This window comes from Cottoperca gobio, chromosome 17, assembly GCF_900634415.1.
Source record: "Cottoperca gobio chromosome 17, fCotGob3.1, whole genome shotgun sequence".
Taxonomy (NCBI): Eukaryota; Metazoa; Chordata; class Actinopteri; order Perciformes; family Bovichtidae; genus Cottoperca; species Cottoperca gobio.
This window is the reverse complement of record NC_041371.1, coordinates 12122507-12143518: the sequence shown is the minus strand read 5'-3', so window position 1 is coordinate 12143518 and position 21012 is coordinate 12122507. Positions and strand designations below refer to the sequence as shown.

The 21012-nt window shown below is 44.5% G+C and overlaps 1 protein-coding gene across 1 annotated transcript in view; it reads right to left on the bottom strand.

Annotated features, from left to right (window-relative positions):
* The window catches only part of ptch2 (patched 2), a 30106-nt gene extending 10710 nt beyond the window's left edge, over positions 1-19396 (bottom strand). Inside the window, exons 1-14 of the mRNA XM_029454041.1 lie at positions 18940-19396; positions 17173-17365; positions 7679-7868; positions 7523-7592; positions 7337-7428; positions 4939-5047; positions 4749-4835; positions 4494-4615; positions 3390-3537; positions 2130-2261; positions 1864-2019; positions 1666-1758; positions 1265-1390; positions 38-425 (exon numbers count right to left, since the gene is read on the bottom strand). Of these exons, the coding sequence (XP_029309901.1) occupies positions 38-425; positions 1265-1390; positions 1666-1758; positions 1864-2019; positions 2130-2261; positions 3390-3537; positions 4494-4615; positions 4749-4835; positions 4939-5047; positions 7337-7428; positions 7523-7592; positions 7679-7868; positions 17173-17365; positions 18940-19086 (2053 nt within the window). The 5' untranslated portion in view covers positions 19087-19396. The remainder of the gene's footprint in view (positions 1-37; positions 426-1264; positions 1391-1665; positions 1759-1863; positions 2020-2129; positions 2262-3389; positions 3538-4493; positions 4616-4748; positions 4836-4938; positions 5048-7336; positions 7429-7522; positions 7593-7678; positions 7869-17172; positions 17366-18939) is intronic.
* Between the last annotated feature and the right edge of the window lie 1616 nt (positions 19397-21012).

Below are 21012 nucleotides of genomic sequence, written 5' to 3'. Positions count from 1 at the left end.
TTTGTAATTGTCGGAATCTTAATATAGCTTTATTTACCTTGAGGATGTGAAGTTGGGCAGACGATGACGGATGGCGGGCTGGTGGAGATCTGTGAGGTAGGTGGTAGGATTGTGACAATATGCTGTCCTGCTGCGTCACACTGCGTGAATGCCTGCACTGTGGTGGTGATTTGGGTGCTGGTGGTGATTGTCGATCCCGCCGTGTACTGGTGCGTGTGTGCTGTTGCAGTCGTAGGCGTGTGCGGCTGCTCTCCAGCGTCTGACAGCTCATGCGGAGAGAGGTGGATTACGCGGTCGGAGCACGGGCTGTACAAGCAGCAGAGAATATCCAAACGCTTGTCCTCGCGCCGGTGGAGGTCCAAACTGAGGATGGCAGGGAAGATGAGCAGCACCATGGCGAAGTTAAACACGACCACAATGGCTGCCTGGGGAGGGAAACATAGAGTGACAAAATGAGAAAAACAAAGTGGGAAAAGACACAGAACAGTATGTGAAATTACAGACACCATAAACCAGCTGGGGAGAGTCAGGCCTCCTTCTTCTTTTCTTTTTTTTAGTATCTCAGACAACAGCCCAGAAAGTAAAGAAAAGCCTTGCTCTAAATCACCAGCCAGGAATACTAAGCGGGCCAGAAGGGGAGAAGAAGAGAGAGAGAAGAAAGAAAAGAGTGCCAGAATGAAAGAACTACTAGAAAGACTGGGAGAAAAGAGCAGGGAGGGAATATATATGTTGCGAGTCTGAGCAAAACCATCACCCTTCACCACCACCGCCGCTGCCTCTCCACTCACCCCAGCCCCTGAAGCTGACATTCTAACTGGCTGTGGTTTCCAGTGTGTGCGTCTATGTGTGTGTATTTGTGTGTTTTCTTGTGTGTTTCAGACCACCCACAGTTAGTCACAGATCAGAGCAAACCGCCTTGACGGGCCAGTGATATACTGATCCACTCCTCCCTCCTTCTCCTTCTCTCTCTCGGTCTGTTCATTGCTCTTTTTGCTCGGATTATTCCCCATTATACACATGCACACACACACACTTATGAACATATACACGCACGCAGAGACAAGCACACACACAGAAAATGTTGGCCCTGTAGGTGCAGCGGCAATAAAACTAGGAACAAAGGCTTTCCTTGCTCTGAATGAATGTCACCTCTCTTAAGTAATCTCTTTCATTTTCAAAGGAGCCTCTGGCCTCTTGGTGTGCGATTGTGTACATGTGTTTATGTCTGTGCACACGCGTGTGAGGGTGTGTGTGCAAAACGTACCTGCAAAGAGAAAGCTCGCAAAGCAGGAATGGGTACGAGAGCAGCCATAAAGAACGCAATCATGTTGTTGATGGAAGTCAGAGCCACGCTGGTGCCGGTGCGCCGCAAACAGTCTCCTGTCCGCTCCTACAAAAACAGACAGCGTTAAGAGGGGAGGAGAGGAAAGGAGATGAGAGGGAGAGGAGAGGGAGAGGGAGAGGAGAGGAGAGGAGAGGAGATGAGAGGGAGATGAGAGGGAGAGGAGAGGAGAGGAGAGGAGAGGAGAGGAGAGGAGAGGAGAGGAGAGGAGAGGAGAGGAGAGGAGATGAGAGGGAGATGAGAGGGAGAGGAGAGGGAGAGGAGAGGAGAGGAGAGGAGAGGAGAGGAGAGGAGAGGAGAGGAGAGGAGAGTCTTAAAGGTACCTTAAAGGGGATGTTACTTCCAGCCACTGTGAAGGAATGGGCCAGCAGAAACATGTCATCCACACCAATCCCTAGTGCCAGGAAGGGAAGCACCTGGGATGACAAAGGGTCAGAATGAACATTTCACATCAGAACCTGGGCTTGAAATCACCCCCTTAAACATAAGCCTTACAGTATCACAGTAAATTTGTGTTGTACCTGTGTGGTGGCAGCATTAAAGGAGAGGCCAAGTAGGGAGCAGAGACCCAGTCCTGCAGCCACTGACAGAGCCACTAACAGCACCCCGGCCAGCCCCACGGCCCCCTGGGACTTGGCACAGTCCCACCTTAGCATTGTCACACAGGCATAGGCCAGCTGGAGAGGAGACATCCATATTAAACATTTGTTATTTTACTGTAAAGTTGAACATTTTTCATGAACTTACTAGCTATAATTGATAGATTTAAATCAATTACTGTGCTCACCATGAGCAGGTATCCACCGGCCACCCTGATGACGCTGACATCGGAGAAGGATTTCATAATGTCGTTAAGGGTGGTGGTGGAGAAACCGTGGATGGATTGGCTGGAGTTAGATGGGATACTCTGGTGGACCACCTGGAGCATAAATATAAATTAATCATCAATGAGCCCAGCTCAATAAAATACATAAAATGACACCTTTAGCACATTACCTTAACAATCAACAATTTGATTGATAAAGAGAAGATCCTTAAAGCACTGGAGGGGCTGAACTGCTGACTGAACTTTTGTTTTTTCACATGAAAACACACTTCCTCCCTTTGACCCATGCTACCCCAGGCCTCTCCTACAGCCCCATATTTCAGAGCCCACTAACAGAAAAAGCACCCTGTCCCTTTGAAATGTGCATGTGTGTGAAAGTGAGTATGCCTGTGTGTGTTTTTACATGTGCTAGCATGTGTGTGAGCGCGAGTGTATGTATGACAACTGAGGAGTAATGAGCACAGATGCCAGAGGTTGTGAGGTCAAAGGTGAAAGGGATGGGATCACATGGCCTGGGAGGCTACTCTCCCTCCACTTTGTGCCACAAATGGACCAAATGGACCAAAGCTCCCCCAAAAGCTATTTACCTGTCTGCATTTAGTCATCATTCGCAATCTCAAATAGTTCTGCTCTTGTTTTTTAATGTGTCAGGAGGAGGTGTCGTGTCTCTCTCAGTTTACGTTTGAGTGTGTTACCCCTCCTCCTTTGCATATGTCGCTCACTCTCCTCCCTCCCTCCCTCCTTCACTCCTTACTCTCACCGTAGTGGGTGTCAGCTATCACAGCAACAGCTTGTTCCTATAACTAGGGCTCTGACAGAGAGAGATGGTTGCCCTACCACACACACACACACACACACACACACACACACACACACACACACACACACACACACACACACACACAACACACACACACCTACTGCCCTGGTCTGCCCCGCAATTCGCTTTACAAGGGAGCTGAAGACTGATGGAATTCAGACACTGCAGAATAAGTGAGTGTGTGTGTGTATGTGTGTGTGTGTGTGTGTGTGTGTGTGTGTGTGTGTGTGTGTGTGTGTGTGTGTGTGTGTGTGTGTGTGTGCTCCCTAATTTTTTCTCATCCTCCTCCTACTTCTTCTTGGTGGCTACAATAAAAAGTTATACTTCTGTCCAGCTTGATGTGTGCATTTGTTTTATGTGAGCATTTGATTCTACATGCAATGTGTGATGTATGTTCGCACCTCCACAAACTTCCTCTGCCAGGACTCGAGGATGGCGGTGGCCTTTTCTTCATTCCAGTTTATGTCGTGTATCTCGTAGTCGTCTTTAAAGTGCTCGTACAGCTGCTTAGGACTCATCAACAGGAACATGGTCTGGAGAGCCTCCGCACTGCAAAACAACACAATACAGATGTAAGCTTAGGACACCTCAGAGATGTCTGGCTCCCCCTGCAAACATGGTTTATTGTGTGTTAAGTTGAATTCAAACCTCCTCAACTGCATCATCCATCTAACAATTAGCACATTAAAAAGCATCCAGATACTGTTCGTGGTATGCCTTAACCTACACTGGAACATGCCTTTCTGTGAATGGCTAAAGGCAGGTGCCTTTTCTTCTGTGATTTGTCCGCCTGCCTGCCTGTCTGTCTGTCTGCCAATGTAAACATCTAAAGGCAGGTGTTATCTAGTCTGCCTGACTGCCGGTCTCTCGGCTGCAATCCCAGATTTCCTCAGGTTTTCTTGGCACAGACGCAACGAGCAGCACTGCTTTTAAAAACGTGAAAGAAATGATCATAAATCACATCTAAGAGTAAGTGTGGCTCTTACAGATGGGACTGGAATCCTCTTTCATTCATGGCTCTGCTGGGCCTGTGTGGGTCATGATCTGGGCTCTGACCCAACAATGTCCCTCTATTTGTATCGGCCATGCTTTTAAATAGAGTTGAATGAGAACACTAAACTCTTGGGAGCATCTTCTTAAAAGACAGGTCAGCTTCAGAAATGAAATTGAGTGTTTTTTCTCTCCTTCTATATCTTTTTCTTCTTTGATCCCTTACACAACAAATGTGTAACAGGGTGGGGGGCCTATCCTGGACCGAGGTCATGCAGGAAACCGATCCCTCTCGGTACCAGGCATTCCTAGCATGTGTCTGTCGGGTTATTAGGGGTTACACAGATTCCACAGTCACGGTGGCTCACAAGCTGACGGGCTGCCTGCTCGGCGGGCGGGGGTCACACAACCCCCCCCCCCCTCCCCCTCTTACTATCCCATCTTCCAATAAGACAAGAGCAAACTTATGACGTACTCTGTAAACTCCCCTCAGTGTCTGATCTTTCTTTACACACCTCAGCAGAGTATCCTGGCTGCTCTTGACCCGCCCTCCCAGGATCAGCTCCTCCTGCCAGTGCATGAACTTCCGGCTGAAACCATGGCAACCACCCTGGAGACGCCCAGCAATGTCGGGACTCTGAATGGACGAGCAGCAGAGGAACAGACGGGAAAAAACACAGAGAAATATGTTAGGTGTTTTTGTAGTTATAAGCGTTTCTTTTGTTTACCTACAACTAATATATAATGACTGAACGTATGTGTGAGTTTACCTCTCCTTGCTCCTTGTTGGGCGCACTGAGAGGGCAGTCAGGGTCTGAGGGGTCTAAACATGGCCTGTTCATGTAGGCATGTCCCACCTAAGAAATCACAGATAGAAAAGTCTCAGTACATGAAAGAAAGCATGCAACTAGATGAGTCTTTCATTCAGCAAATCTGTCAGTCTGTATTTGTGTGTCCCACCTGGGCTTTGTCCAACATCTCCTTAAAGCCTTCCAGTGAAGTGAACTGACTCAGCTCTTCCATCAGCTTGACTGGATCTAGATTCATCCACTGGATATCTGGCATACCCCTGGAGAGCAAAGACACATATGATGAGCATCAACCCAAACATATTTGACAATAACTTGAAGAAATAACTTGTAAAATAACTTTTATCACTTTGTGCCTGCGAGGCTTCATGGCTTCACATTCCTGCAAATCTTTACTGTGAGCAGAAAAAACTATAACTCCTTCACTTCAGTTTAATTCTTTCTCCCTGGTTGTGCCGGGCTACGCAGGAGGCTAGCTGCAGATACAGGATAAAATAGCGTTTATTATCCTGTTTCACGCTGCCACAATGCCCAGGGAAAAGGCACGGTGGCTGCCTGCTCGCTTCCATTCCTCAATGTCCTGCACTGAGTCATAACGATTACCTCTGCCTCCCAAACATCTTGATAAGGAGGAAGGGAAGGGGAAAGGTTGGGAGGATGGATGGGAAGGATAAAGGTGAGGGATGAGAGGAGAAGCAAATCGGGAGATCTCACTCTGTTTGTCTATTCTGAGCCTCACCTGTACCGCCATCCTCCTTCTCCTTGAGAAAAATTCATAATTTGCTCTATATTAAAGACTATAAATCTACTCAAATATTTCTCATGGTTTCGACTTTTATAGGCTACTCGCCGAAGGGACTAATGTTTAGCAGGCGTGTTTTTACATGCATTGACGAATAAGTTAGAAATCCTGCTTTGTTTTTACTGTGAATTGATCCACTTTAACATTATTGATTGCTAATACTCAAAAATAGACAAGTAAAAAAAGAAATAACATGCTACATTATTGGTAGGATTCAACGAAGGAAAGCACTTAAGATGGACATTAAGTGACAGACAGAAAGAGATGGAAATAAAAGAATCCCAAAGTATCTCAACTTTGGGCCCAATCTCCCTCCAATGGCTAATGAAGAGAGCTCCTCTCCTATTCCCACATACCAGGGTCCCTTTTGGTGCTGCTCGCAAAGACATACTCCTTTATCAGCTAGTTTTTGCTTGAGTGAACCAGGCCTGGGCCCTTTTGTTTTTTCATAGATTGCTGCTCTTTGTTCTCCCAAGTTTTTTCTCCCTCTCTCACTCACTCTTCCTCATTCTTTCTCCCAATCTGCCTCTCTCCCTCTTCCCCTTTCTCTCTCTCCATCTCCCTCTTTTTTGTGGCATTTAAAACCAGAGCTGAAGTGAAGCGGAAGCTGAGGGGGACACAGGCCTCAGTGACACCCACAAGTTTCCTTCAGCTTCACATGAAAAACGCGTAAAGAAATCTATTAATAAATAAACACAGATGCTGAACACTTTGTGTGATTTACAGGAATACTTGGAAGACGTGTGAATCATCAAAGACCCCCTTCTCCCTCTCTGGGGCTCTGTTTTCACACAGGCCAACTGGGAGATGCTAAGGATGGGAAACTTGTGTTTGTTTCTGTATATGCTGGCTTGTCATGCAACAAACCACTGTCAGCTCAAGACAGAAATCTAAACAAATAATTTGTTTGCAAAGAAACATCTGCTATAATCTAAACTATCTTTTATAAACTAAGGACTCAATTGAAATATCACTTCTGATGACAAAAAAAAGCTCTCTTTCAGTGACTCAATTTCTCAAGAGAACTTCGTACTGAAAAAAGGAGAATAAAAAAAAAACGGAATCCGCAAATGCCCAAATACGCCCAGACTCCACTGTTAACCGTCTTGTAGCCTCTCTCTGTCTTTCTCGAGGGACTTGAGGCTTGAATACTGCCCATTTTATTTGTTGGACAACTTGGGAGCTGGGAGCCCGAGGCATTACCATGAGAATGCCGAGTGTTAGCCGTGAGCTGACAAAGCCGGCCCCCCTCCCTCCTCCGGGGCCCCTGCACTGATGGACACTCACTCGTAAACTGAAAGAATGCTTACCATTGTCTGACCCAAAGGGCTCCCCTGCCACCACCACCACCACCACCGCCACCTCCCCGCCCTCCGTTCTACCAACCCACCACCCAGTTGCTGCTGCAGCCATCTCCTCTCTCTCCATCCCTCCCTCGCTGCATCTCTCCCTCACTTTCTCTCTTTGAATTTCTGTCAGGACACCCCCTCCAGTCCCTCTCTGGGCCCTAAAAGAACTCTATTACTGACCGCCGCTGTCAGTCACAGCACCCACTGACAGAATACTGAAAGCCCAACTGTATGTCTCCATCGAGCATGTGTTAAAAGTTACGGACCCCTCCAAAAGCTCTAGTCTGCAAGGCTAGTCAGATGGAAGCAATGACAGCAAACGGAGAGCCAAGACTTTCTATGAAATGTTTTAATATGCAAAAGAAAATGTAAGTTGGTTCAAATATTCCAAGACTTACGGTAAATAGGCGGAGCCTCCCTGTAGTTTGGCCCCTTCCCAAAAACAGTCCAATGGGGTGATTATCATACAGGGGAATAGCTTGTCAATCATCTGGGATCAGGAAATAGAAAGACATGATTAAACATCACAAATCAGGGAACATATGAATATATAGGAATACAAAAACAATTGGTTGTGAACTTACCCTTTCAATCATGACATTTTCTATAATAGGAACTCCAGATTTATAGCATATTTTGTTAAGATCCCACGACCTGCAACAGAGAAAAACATCTTAGTACAACTCTTATTGGCGAAACACAAGGAAACCTTTCACATAACATGTCTGTGGTCTACTTACTTTCCAAACAGTGACACCTGGACCTTGCTGGCGGACAAGGCGGCTTCCATGTGAACCAGCAAAGCCTCCTGGGTAAGAATATTGGTGCCCTCTTCTTTGGGGGTCTGGATAAGCATCTGTGAGGTAAATACTGACTCCTCTCCCTGCTTCTCCTTGGTGTAGCGAAGCTCTGTGCTCACCCGACTGCCAGCTAGAAAACACAAAATACAGGGACAAATTAATACTGAATTCTGATAGATAGATAGATAGATAGATAGATAGATAGATAGATAGATAGATAGATAGATAGATAGATAGATAGATAGATAGATAGATAGATAGATAGATAGATAGATAGATAGATATAGATAGATAGATAGATAGATAGATAGATAGATAGATATAGATGGATTAGATTATCCATATATTAGCACAGAATTGCTTTAACGCTTACACAAGGACGCACACAGACTCATTTGGATCCTATAACAAAGTGTGTTGCGTGCAAATATATATGCACACACTTACACAAGAACACACACATATATCGACCAACGCCCTTGGCCCTCGCCAGTGTTGGTTTTGAAGGCACTTCACACAAACCAGCGTCTGGCCAAGAGAAATGAGTAATACAGCTTCTCATTGGCTCCTTCTGCAAAACAGATGTGCCCTGTTCATTTGGAAAACCAGCCTTCTGATGCCCCAAAGCCCTCTGCCACTCTGCTCGGGGAAGCAGATATCGATTTAGACATTTTGAGTGCTTGAGAATAGATCATGAAGAGAAGAGAAGAGAAGAGATGAGAAGAGAAGAGAAGAGAAGAGAAGAGAAGAGAAGAGAAGAGAAGAGAAGAGAAGAGAATAGTTGGTTAAGAGGGAACAGCAAGTGGTGGTTTTGATATGGCTCACAAAACTTGGGATGAAAGACTTCAAAGAACTTGAAGATACAAGGGGATAGAGGAAGGCAAATAGATTCATAGAGAGAGATATATGGGATGTCAGAGATGGTGATGATCAAAAAAGAGATAGAAATAGAGAGAGAAATAGAGAGAGAGAGAGAGAGAGAGAGAGAGAGAGAGAGAGAGAGAGAGAGAGAGAGCGCTATGTTGTGCTGTGCGGTAGACTCCAGCCCCCTAATTACAGGAGGTTGCCCTGAAAAGAGTTTGCCAGCCGGGGGGATCTGTGCCTGTGCCAAGTGGACATGAAACATGCCGCGCTGGATCACAGAGGGCCCGTCTGCCCCTCTTGCTGTCCCACTACATGACAACCCCAGAGAGAAAAAGAGAGGGAGAGAAGGGGGTAGGTGGGGAAAGTTCGGAAACAAGGGCTACCTCCTTCTTAATTCTAACTCTTGTCGCTCTTTAACTCACTGTCCCTACGGCTGCACTCGATCCTGACTGCATCTATTCCTCTCATACTCTTAATACTCTCTCTAGCTCCTGCCTCTGTCTTCCTCTCCATCTGTCTCCCTCTTTCTTTCTTTCTTTCTTTCTTTCTTTCTTTCTTTCTCTCTCTCTTCCCCTCACGCTCTCTGCACCTCCCCCAGCCTGGAGCAGGCTCCTATAATTGATGGGGAGAAAAGAAAAAACAAACTATTCAGCCTACGCCACGAAAGTGTGAGATCAGGTTAGAACTCTGGGCCTTGGAGACGCAGTCCAATATTTCTAGGCTTCGCTTTCAAGGCTTTAATTACCTACGCAGGGGCTTCAGAATATAAGGTCACCTCGTTTATTTGCAGTCATGGGTGTCTTTTCTTTTTCTTAAGTGTCTGGCTCAGTGCATCCCAAAAAGAAAAAAAACAACCTCAAAATGTTCTTGCTTGGTATCCTTTGCACATCTGGTGCTTCAAAAATGTTAAAGTCCAAAACAATTTATAACGCTTTTATTGCAAGACAGCCACAACAAAAAAAAGATGTTGAATAATTTCCTCAAGACTCTTGTAATTGAGAAAATCTTTTCTTTGCACTGGCCCTTTGACTTATTTGACTTTTATTAAACGATTTTCACACCAGTACATCTGACTTGGTTGCAACAGCGGTGCTTAGAGGGACAGTTCTCCACTCCTTGTCACACAGTTTTCCAATCAAAAAAGGCTACTACAAAATGGAACCCTTTCCGTTCTTGGACCTCTTTGACATCTGTTAAACCTTTTTTGACATTTCGTATGTTAACCTCTGCAGTGTGGGGTTTTGATCCCAACAGGAACTGGGTGGCTCGGAGAGACTCCAGCTCTGTAATTACAGGCCTCCTGAAGTAAATTATAGCTATTTGTGTCTCGTTCCTCCCATCTGGACCACCCAGGCAGGCAGTCCTCTCTCTTCTCTCTCTCTTTATTTCTCGCCTTCTCTCTTCAACCCCTGGTCCGGCCCCAACCACCCAACTCTGAGCTTCGCAACTACTCTGTTCAGCTCTGCTCAGCTCACTGCTCGCTCCAGAAGGAACCTTGTTCTTTCTTTTCTTATCTGTCTTTCTTTCTATCTCCTGGGTTCTCTTCTTCCTTTCCTTCCTCATTCTCCTTTTCTACTTCTTTCTCTTTCTCACTTTTTTTCAATCCCCCCTACCCTCTCCCTGCACTCAGCCTGCGCTCCACACAGCCTTAAAGAGACAGTTCCCGGAAATGTTCCCACCCTGGGAAGAAAGCGCCTTTAAGTGTGGAAACCCGGGATTTTTACACCCCAGTGACTAGTAATTTTACTACATGAGCAATTTTGTAGATGAAATATTAGTCCATGTTTGGCAACATGATCAAAAATGTATAAAAAGGAATCACAAAATGATCGCAACTCCTTCTAAATCACATCCACAGTTCTTTTATTGGATGTTTTTGAGAAACTCGACCACCATCCTACAAATTTTAACAAACAACTCGACTTTGCTGGGTGCAACATGTGAATTCATTTACTAGATTCACCACTAAAAGCCCTTTCACAACAGTTACGACATTGGGAAAGTGAAAAGCAAATGACAAATGTCACAACAAGCACTGACATGGTTTCATGGCTGTGTTTAAATATAATGTTTGTATGAATGTGTGTGTACATGTGCGTGTGTGTGTGTGTGTGTGTGTGTGTGTGTGTGTGTGTGTGTGTGTGTGTGTGTGTGTGTGTGTGTGTGTGTGTGTGTTCACTGGTTTAAACACTGGACCCTGTCTCCACCAACCTCAGTCATTTCCTCTCCACCTGATCCTTCCATCACCAAAAACTGAACACCCAGAATCCCTTAACTTGGTGAAATATGTGTGGCTTCTCACATCTGGCTTCTAGGACGGAGGCAAGGCCATCTTTAAAGTGCTGTGCTTCAAATGTATTCTATTCTATTCTGTCTTCCTGTTTTACAGGTCTAGTCCCAGTTCCAGGCCATGCTAGGTCAGACCAGGCCACCTTCAAAGTTCAGTGTGGTAGATTAGCTGGATTAGGGGGCCTCTGAAAGGCCCCATGCTGCTATGGAGGAAGACCCAAGACGAAGAGGGCTGAAAGTGACATGTATGCTTTTACCTGCTAAGCAGTGCTATGGAAATTACCCTTTCAGGATTTACATGGCATGGCAACATGAGGAATAATGAACAGCCAATTTCTACACAGAACCACCTTTAATAAACAATGGATTTAAGGGGAAAAGAGGTGTGACCACCACAGAGTAGCAGTAATATAAAGAAAGACAGAAAGCTATCCCTTGACTGCCATCTTCTATCCATCGTTTACTTTTTCTCTTAACCGTTTCCCCCCCACCAATGTCCTCCAGTGGAGGTCCTTTATTTCTTTTGATTTTCAGCAAAGAAGCAAAATGATGAATTAATTCTCTTGGCTTGGCAACCATCGTCACAAAAAAACCTCTTGGTCCTTTTGTCACATGTGGACCCACCAGAATCAAGACTGTGCCCCACTTTGGGTCCTCAGCCCGACCCTGCCCTATGGCATTCCCTAGTCAGGGCACCGCCTAAAGCCAGCAGATGGGCCGTTCCTCCATACAACCCTTCAGTGCAGCAGCTCCAGACTGAATGCAGACCCTTTTGTCCTTCAACCCTTCAATTTCTTTCAGATGTTTCCCAACAAACAGCGGAATAAAATAAAGAGGGAACGTTTTTTTCACAACAAAAGCAAATGGACCAAAACTTTCCCAGCCTTTAAAACAATGCCAGAGTTGACTGTGGGAGGGTGAGACTGGGGGCAAGAAAGAGAAGCTGGCACTTTAGTATCTTACCTATAGAAATACAGTGTGTGTGTGTGTGTGTGTGTGTGTGTGTGTGTGTGTGTGTGTGTGTGTGTGTGTGTGTGTGTGTGTGTGTGTTTTTGTCTTCATGCACGCTGTATCTGTTCATCAATCGTCAAAGACAGTTGTGTTATTTTAGGAGGAGAAAATCCTAATTAATGTGCGAACACGAGAAAACAAAATTGATCTGTTTTAATGTGTTTAAATCCTACAGCTCCCTCCATCCTAAAAAAAAAAACACCCTGAGATCACACCTTATAAAACAGTATAAAACAGCGAAAACAACATGAAAAATCAGTTTCACTTACATTCTATTCAGATATGCCAGTGGTGTTAGCCACCACACATAAATTTCCACCAGGGTTGGCATTTAGGCACTTTCTATTTCCATATGTATAGGCTTGCCTCTGCTAATTATGCTAATCATGGGCAGAGTAGGCCACTGTGAAAAATAGTCACATTAGACACTCCACTGACCGCTAATACTGCTTAATGTGTGGTTGAAACATACATTCATCCCTGCCTGAAAGGCAAACATTTTCCACGTTGCTGGTCTCATTCAGATGAGAAATGAATTTATTGAGCCCAAGAACCATTTCTTTTTTCCCTCCCAAGTACCAAGAAAATGTTCAGTCTCTCTCCATCTCCCTCTCCCTTTACTTTTTATACTTTCACGGTGTAAAGACAGAGGCAAATGGTGCAAACTCTAAAGGTGACTGGTGCCTCTTTATTTCGCTAAGACCAAAGACAAAGGTTGCTCTTCAGCTAAGAAACAAAGGGTGCCACACTATATTGATTGAGTTTTCATTATCCCGTTTTCAGTTGCATTGCAGCCTTTCTCTCTGACAGTCGGGTACTCTTTTTCTATGAAAGCTTTGGCTCCAAAATAACAGCACATGTTTTATATAATATATATGTATTATGTTATCACTTTAAAAGTTGCCACATGAAATTGCTACTTCAAAATGACAGGTAGGGAACAGTCTGTGTTTCCTGTATCGTGGAGGCCATGGGTCTCTCATATGTATCTATAGCTGCTCAATGTGAGTTTATTTGTTGGGGGGTGGTCTTGGTCTGACTGAGTGTGTGTGTGTTGGGGGGATGCTGAAAAAGGGGATGGAATGAGGGAGACTTGGATTGAAGGATGGCAGGAAGGGGGGTGAAATAAACATTTAGAAGTGACCCAGGTTGACTCTGGTCTTGTTTGTTCTCTCTACCAGTGAGGTCTTGGGCCCTGAGCGCTGGGAGTTTATTTATCTAGCTGGGGCACCACCGCGCACTATTCACCTCCAATAATGCATGATAGAGCTCCCTTTCTCTGTCTGAACTGGGGCGCTGTGTGCGCTCCAATGAATTATAGCATTTACCTGCTGTGCCGCTCTGAGGTTTGTTTAGAGAAACTGCTCCAAACACCGAAATGCCCACGTGTGCATTCGCTCATTTACGCAAACTCAGATGTCTTCTCTCTCATCCAGGCTCACTTTTAATCAATCAGTTTCTTGCTCTGATTTCATTGCTAGCTGGCTAGGCTAGCTCGTCAGTCTCTATGCATTCATGCTATGTGGACTGTGTTTGGTCTTTACCTCCCCCTTTCCTATCCTCTTTCTTCATGGCCTCTTTATGGGACATGTGGTGCGCCTGCTATCCGGATAGGCCCTGTCTCACTGCACTCATATTTGGACAGCTTGAGTCTGTGTACATGTCTGTCATGCCTCACCCAAACTCTGCCAAGAAGGATGAGTTTAGTTAATGTAAGCGTAAACACCACCACTTTTACATGGAGGCCATTTATTCCCTCTCTTTTCCCAGACAAACTTTTCAAATGGGGCCTTTGTTAAAGGGGAATAATCTGAGCTGAAAAGTCTCACCATTTGATATAAGACTAAACGTTTTACCCAAGACACATTGCATAAAGAAATTAGATTTAAGTACATATTTCAAGCTTATGCAAGCAACTTCTCTGTCATGCAAACACACCTTCTCCCCATCCTTCATGGTGCAAGGAAGGGATGCATGAGACACTCTCACACTTGATGTTTGTTCAAGTGAGACAGGGAAAAACACGGGCAAAAAAAAAGTGTCAGCTAGCCGTAAACCTTCCGCTCTGTTCCTGCCCCAACCCCCCAATGTTTGCTCTCATCCTTCTCTTCTTCCTGCACCTCTTTTTTACGATCTCTCCTTTCTGCTTGTGGACAATACAGACTGGCCCACACAAACTTTCACACTCTCAAAGGTGCAAAGGCTGCACAAGCATACACCGTATAGGAAAGCATAATGCAGGTTTATGCATAGCTTCATTTAATGAGACATTACAAAGAATTGGGGAATTATGGAAATATTATGTAATTCAGGCATATTATACAATATGTTGCTGAAGGAATAATGAAAACATTTTCACATATGTTCATCCTGCAGGTATACAGACACTTTCCAAATAATATACTACTCTTGTGACACAACATTTAAAACACAGCACGCTAAACAAGACCTGTGTGAGTAATTGAAGGTATTTGGATGGGCAATGTCTGTCTCAGATTCTCTCGGTGAGTGAGCAGTAAGCCAGAAATAGACCTTAATCCCCCTGTCAGACTAAACACCCTGATACTGTGTCTTTTATTCTCACCTACACAGGTGTGAGGACTGAAGGCATGATTAACCCTTTACTCTTTTGTTGCATGCCTCTCTTACAGATGCAGCATTACAGAAGAATTCTTGAGAAAAACAGAAATGATAGGAATAAAGGCTGTATACATTGGAAGTATATTTGCTTAGGAACGCTGGTTCGCGAAGCACAGACACTAACTTTACCGACCTCCCTATTCTGTCTCTCTCTGTTTACTCTCTCAAGACAGACTCCACTGCTGTGCTCTGCTTCACAGTGTTTTGGTCCAGTAGGAGGGGAGGAAGCAATTAAAAAAGCCCTGGTGGCCTGACTTCACAGAGCAGGCAGACAGACAGGTAGAAATATAAACAGACATACACAAAGAATAGGCAGACAGACGGGCACACAGTCAGGAAATTCAGGCGGGCAGACAGACGGCTGTACACACCAAACGTGGCAAAGATGACATGTGTATGTGTTTGTGTGTGCGTGGGTAGTGTGGGGGCCAGCCTGTAGTATGAATATATGATGGGAAGCATATGCCCCTAACACATTCACACACACCTACACACACAGTTTACACCATGTTGGCAGTGTTAACACATACGGTGTCAATTCACAGCTAGTTTATTCAAAACAAATGAGGATACAAGCAGGAAAGCTTTGTTTACACTGCAATCTGGAAGAGCCGTCTAATAAGATTGCATTGCATTAGAAATTCAATTTCTTCTACGTTAAGAAATATACACAAAAAGAGGCCAACAAAACTTAAAAACATATGAAGAAAAATCCCATAATATGACATCAGCTGTCTTATTAGAGAGAATATCATTCCTGCCTCTTCTGGCTTATGTGCAATGGTGCATGCGTGTGTTTGTGTGTGTTTGTGTGTGTGTGTGTGAGAGAGAGAGAGAGAGAGAGAGAGAGAGAGAGAGAGAGAGAGAGAGAGAACTAACCTCTCCTTGTTACCGAACCACTTTACTCTCCTTTGAGGCCCTAGCAGCTTTGTCAATGGGCTATTGGTGGAAACAAGGCAGGCAGAAACTTTAGAAACATGGCCACGGCCTCTTAAAGGCACAGCATTCCCTTTCAGCCCCCCCTGTTCAACTCTCTCAATCCCACAGCAAAACAACTGGCACACAAATATCTAAACATCTCCTTTAAGAGATGGATCTGCCAATTAGCTCAAGAGGTAATCCTGAAGCTTTACACTAACCAGAATGAAACCAAAGAAAAAAGAGACTGTGGAAATTCAAACTCTTGTTGCTTTCTTTTGTTGCAAATTCAGGCTTTTGCAATGTCAAGCTAATTATTTCAGGGACTACATTTACAAAGATTGTTCCTTTAAATTGTGCCTGATCCATTAACTTTATTTAAGTCCTGTGCAAGTGAAGCGCACACAGCCTCCAAACACTTCTCCTGACACCAGCAGCGTGTGATTTCTCAAACACCTCCACACAGCTCCTGTGGGAGCTGCCTGTCCCCATCCTCTGGTGACATGGTGGGCTTAAAAAAAAACCATAGAGTCTGTTTATATTCACCAACTGCTGTAGCGCTTTTAGAGTGTGCAAAACAGGTGGGTAAACTTCAGCTGCATTCACTTATATTTTTTCTTCTTGTGAGGAGGAGAGGAGGAGGGGGGGGGTTTTAGGGGAGGTGGTGCCTGCTTGCCTGCCTGCCTGCTTGCCTCTTGTTGAATGGAATCCAAGAATAGTTAGGGACCACACAGGGAGCCGAGGGGGGAGGGGTCAGAGCCCTCAAAGATGGCTAACCATTCACACAGTCCATCTGCTGCGGGGATCAGCCCCGGCACTGAAAGCCTGGGGGTTTAAAAGGAATTTGGCCAGTGTGAAAAACCAAATAAAGCTGCCTCTACCCCTCAAAATGTACAGATAACCTTAAACTGCAATACACAGAAAGAGCGGAAAAGAGAGAAGTGTCAAATGTAAAAGTGTGTGAGTCAGCGTAGAATCACAAACACAGTAATGCCCCTGGGACAAGCGGCAGATAGTCAGTGTCTGCACAACAGAAGAGGGAGAGAGTCTGTATTCTCGGGTAAACTGTGACTTATTAAGACATGAACAGACATGAGGGAACAACACTGAGCTTGTACAATACAATATACAATATATTCCCATCCAAAACACACACAGTCTACACAGAATGGAAGTTAATATCTAATACTTAAAATCCTAATACCTAATATCTATTTAATATTCTATATACAGTGATGACGGTGTTGATCATTGTAATTTATATCCAGACAAACATAAACCCAACTTAAAACCAACTTCCACAAATCTTATTCCTGGCTGCTGCTTTAGTCAGTCTATCGGTCGCTGAACACCTAGTGCCCTCCCATGGCACTGAGATGACACTAACATGACCACCTGGCATCTTCCCACCAGCAACTTTTGACATTCAAACTCCAGTTAAACTCAGTGGAAAAACCAGCTCATCAAAACGTATAAACTTCTCCCAGCTGACTATTCCGACCAAGAAGTGAATAAATCCAGCCATGAACCCAAAACTCACAGAATGATGCCACCTGAAGGATAAATGAAGTGTGTGTGTGTGTGTGCGCGTGTGTGTGTGTGTGTGTGTGTGTGTGTGTGTGTGTGTGTGTGTGTGTGTGTGTGACAACACCAGAGTCTGCTGCTTGACAGGAACATCGCTCGAAAGATCAACAGACATATCTTAAACTCACCTTCCACCCATAGCTGTTCGATGTCCGTTTCGATGGCTGCGACTCGGAGTCCCACAGACAGAGCCCCGAATACTAAGAGTCCAATAAAGAGGACCTTCCCACAGTGCCTCTGGATGTGGCAGCCCAGAGAGAACAGGAGGGCCTGGAACCTCGCCCGGATCCACAGAGGAGCTTTCTGACCTACCGCCTTCCCCTGGATTTCGAAGCAGGAGGAAGGGTGAGAAAAAGACAGCGTTATTGTCACTATGTTATCACACTTAAATATTGCATCATTGCACAACTGTCGGCAAAGGAAGGTTTCATGGCTTGTATCTCTCTCTGTGTCTCAATTGTGAAGGATTTCTGAGGCATAGTGACAACATACATCCAAGACACTGGATAACACATGCATCTGTGTACAGAGAGAAGTGTCTCTTTGAGTGGAATTTAAGGTGAAGCTTCGTATAACATGATGACAAGTTAAGATGCTTGCTCGCTAACCACAGAGTTAATGCCAGTGCTCTCCTACCCCGAGTGTGTGCTGTCAGATTTCTGCTAAAACTTTATCGCCTTAACTCTGCCCGAAGACCGGAGACAGAATCTCCCATGACACATATAAGATTATTTAATCTGCACAGTTGTGGCAACAATTTGTACTAATGTCAAACTTTCGGGGAAACTAATTACTTATAGTTTAAACGTACAGTCCAGAGAAACAGTGATGAAAAAGACCTTAAAAAACAACATTTTCATCCATACAGAACAAATGCAGTTAAAATGAAAATTCAGATTAAAGTTGCAGTTTACCTCATCAACCTTATAAAAAAGGTGTCACTCTATATTAAACACCTTATATGAATCACCAAATGTGTTTCAAACATAATATTGGTAGTCAAGTGTTTTTACAACTATTCGAGTAAGTGGAATCACACTTTTGCATGAGTACAAAGTAATACTAGCCAGTTTCAGCTGACATCTATTCCCCTGCAGTAATCTCAATTATATCGTTTTTTCCCTCTAATTTGTAATATATCTGTTAAAATACTGACTTTAGGGCGAACCATTCAGTCCCTGTGCTACAAATGTCACTGCTGCAGAAGACATTGCACTGGTGTTGTGGTTTCTCTCAGCAGTGCTGAAACACGTCCAAGCATCCGGGCGGTCCAAAGATGCTTTGTCAGATCAAACTCAATCAGTGAATTCCTTTACAGGACCCACCACATTTCCAAACAGACCCCGGGCCAGTGCGCTCTCCGCTGCCTGCACAAAGCCAAAAACACGCACAACACGGCTGGGATATGGGAACAAACGCTCACTCCCTCCCTCCCGGTGGCTTTAACAACAAAAATGAATGGGAGTCTGGTGTCCATTCAAACAAACAGCAAATTTAACATGCTGCCAAATATGAAACTCTTGTTAAGTTGTTATCACTTTATTCAAGGAGGTTCCCAAAATGTCATTGAGGCTCAACTTTTAACAGGTTTTATCACAGTAAGCTTACAGTATAGAGTATGCGTTGTCTATATCAACCTCTGGAGACAATTTCGATATTTTTTTCGTTAAATGATAAAGTGCTGGTTTCGCTGTCGACTCCCTCGGGGAGCTCTGGTGGTCCCCAGTTTAGGAGCTGCGGCTTCAGCCTACCCTACATTCCCACATGCGCCCTCAAATCACGATTAGATAACGGCTAAATCTAAAGCTGCATTTGAAGACTTTTCATTCACATTTGCAGACTGAATGGAAGCTGCTGCATAGTAAATCCACACTAAACTGTGAGCATTGTATCACCTTTGAGATCTGTTTAAGTGCAAAAGCAGCGTGGCAGTAGCTGGGTCTCCGGAGTACGTCTGGGTTCGTAGGCGGCTGGGAGCGCGTATAACTCGGGGGTAAATCTCCATAGACGCCGGCCCCTGGGACCCCGCGATCCGAGGCCATAGTCCAAAGAGGGTGAACAGAACAGGGTGCAGAGCGAAGCGACAGAGAATCGGTGCGAGTTCAGAAAAAGCGACAATAATCCAACATAGAAGAGGAGCGCATCCAGCACCGCCGGCGACAAGTTAGAGGAACGTTTTCTAGTCTTCCTTGGAGCCAAACAAGTCTCGAAACTCCATCCCAACATTATGCGCCGAAATCCGTATAGATCCTTCAGTCTTCATTCGTCCCGATAATTTATGAAACGACGTATCAGAGAGGTGTAGTAGTTGTAGTAGTAGTAGTAGTAGTAGTAGTAGTAGTAGCCTGTGTCTGAGCCGCCCGTGTCAAGTCTAACTCCGATCCCGTAGCGGTAACATTTGGAGAAGTTCGCCTCTCGGCAAATCCTGAAAAGGGAGGTTTGATGGAAAAGTGCTCCGGCTCCCATTGGCCAAGGAAGAGGCAAATTACTTTGCAAACATCGCCTATTATTAGCTGCTAAGCAACAGCTCACCAAAGTGGAGAGAGAGGGGGACCACCCAGGCTGCTGCTGCCTGGGCTGGAGGGAGGGGAGGAGGAGGAGGAGGACGGGGGAGGAGGAGGGGGAGGGAGAGAGGAACTCTTTCAATAAACTCTACACAGCCGCGCACGCACGCACTAACACGCGTGCGCGCGCACTCACGCACACAGCTTGCTGCCTCCCCGCCTCACTTGCTCTGTGAACATTATTTCCCAGTGGCCGGGTCCTCCAGTTTGTAAGAAGCAATCGCACATGCCATCTATTGATATCACAGCCACAGGCACGCACGCAACGTTTCAGTTTCATCAGCAAAGGCCAATCAGTGAAAGAAAAAAAAGAAGTTAATTCAGCTTTTTAGAAAATAATGTAAACATGTGATTCATTTTTTTTTTTACAGATCTGTCAACACTTTTCATATCACTTCAGGTCATCTTGTGTGTTGGCGTTTTGGAGCCTCACATTTGTTACAGAACACCCCCAAAACATTTTTTTTTACCCTCTCATGTCTTTGCCGCCAGTGCAGTCTGTTATAGGCAGCTGTGAGAAGAAGTGTGTGTGTGTAGGTTTTTAGCTCTAACAGCTGTAACCTCAACTCTTGTGGCCAAAAGCTTCTAAAAGTAGGTTGATAGGCCTTCTTACACCCAAGAAAATATAATCTCTCATCCCTGTAGAGTTACCCTTAAAAGATTGCAGGAATTACTCCACACATGCATCTTTTACATCGACACCTTGGAGCTGCTTAGTTCAGTGCGACACCCTTATCTCTGTGGAGACTTTTGGAAAGTTTCCATGTCTTGCCATGCATGATTTCATGAGTTCAGAGAGCAGTTCACCTAAAAACAACATCTGAAAATGAAAGAAAAAGAAGGAAAGAAAATAAGTTCTCAGACCAGATTTTTTCTAATCTAATAAAAATAATTTAGGAGCGTCTTGGTGGTTTGCTAATGTAAGCCCCCATTGGCCCCACTCATGACAGTATGGGGGTGAAGAAGAAACACTTTACCAGATTACACACATCATTCTCTGCTTCAACACCAACCTGTGCTGCTGTGTAGAACAGTTCTCAGGTGTCGACTGGGGCTAATTTGAGGCCCCTCGGGCGACTGTAAAACAATTTGAAGCTGAAGTAAAGCTATTTGAATGAAGGTGTCGGAATAATGTGTCAATAATTCTTTGGATTCATTTAGTGAATTGTTTACTCTATAAAATGTCAGAACAAAGTGGAAAATGTTCATCACACGTTTCAAAGTGACTCAAAGTCAAAGTATTTAACTGGCATATGCATTATTAAACATATGGTATGAGGTGTGAAATAATGTTCATGAACAAATTATTTAATTGGCATCTATACAAAGTGATTTTTAGAAATACATTAAAAGTAGATTGACACAGAATTTAATTTAATAATAATTATCTAATAATAAAATCAA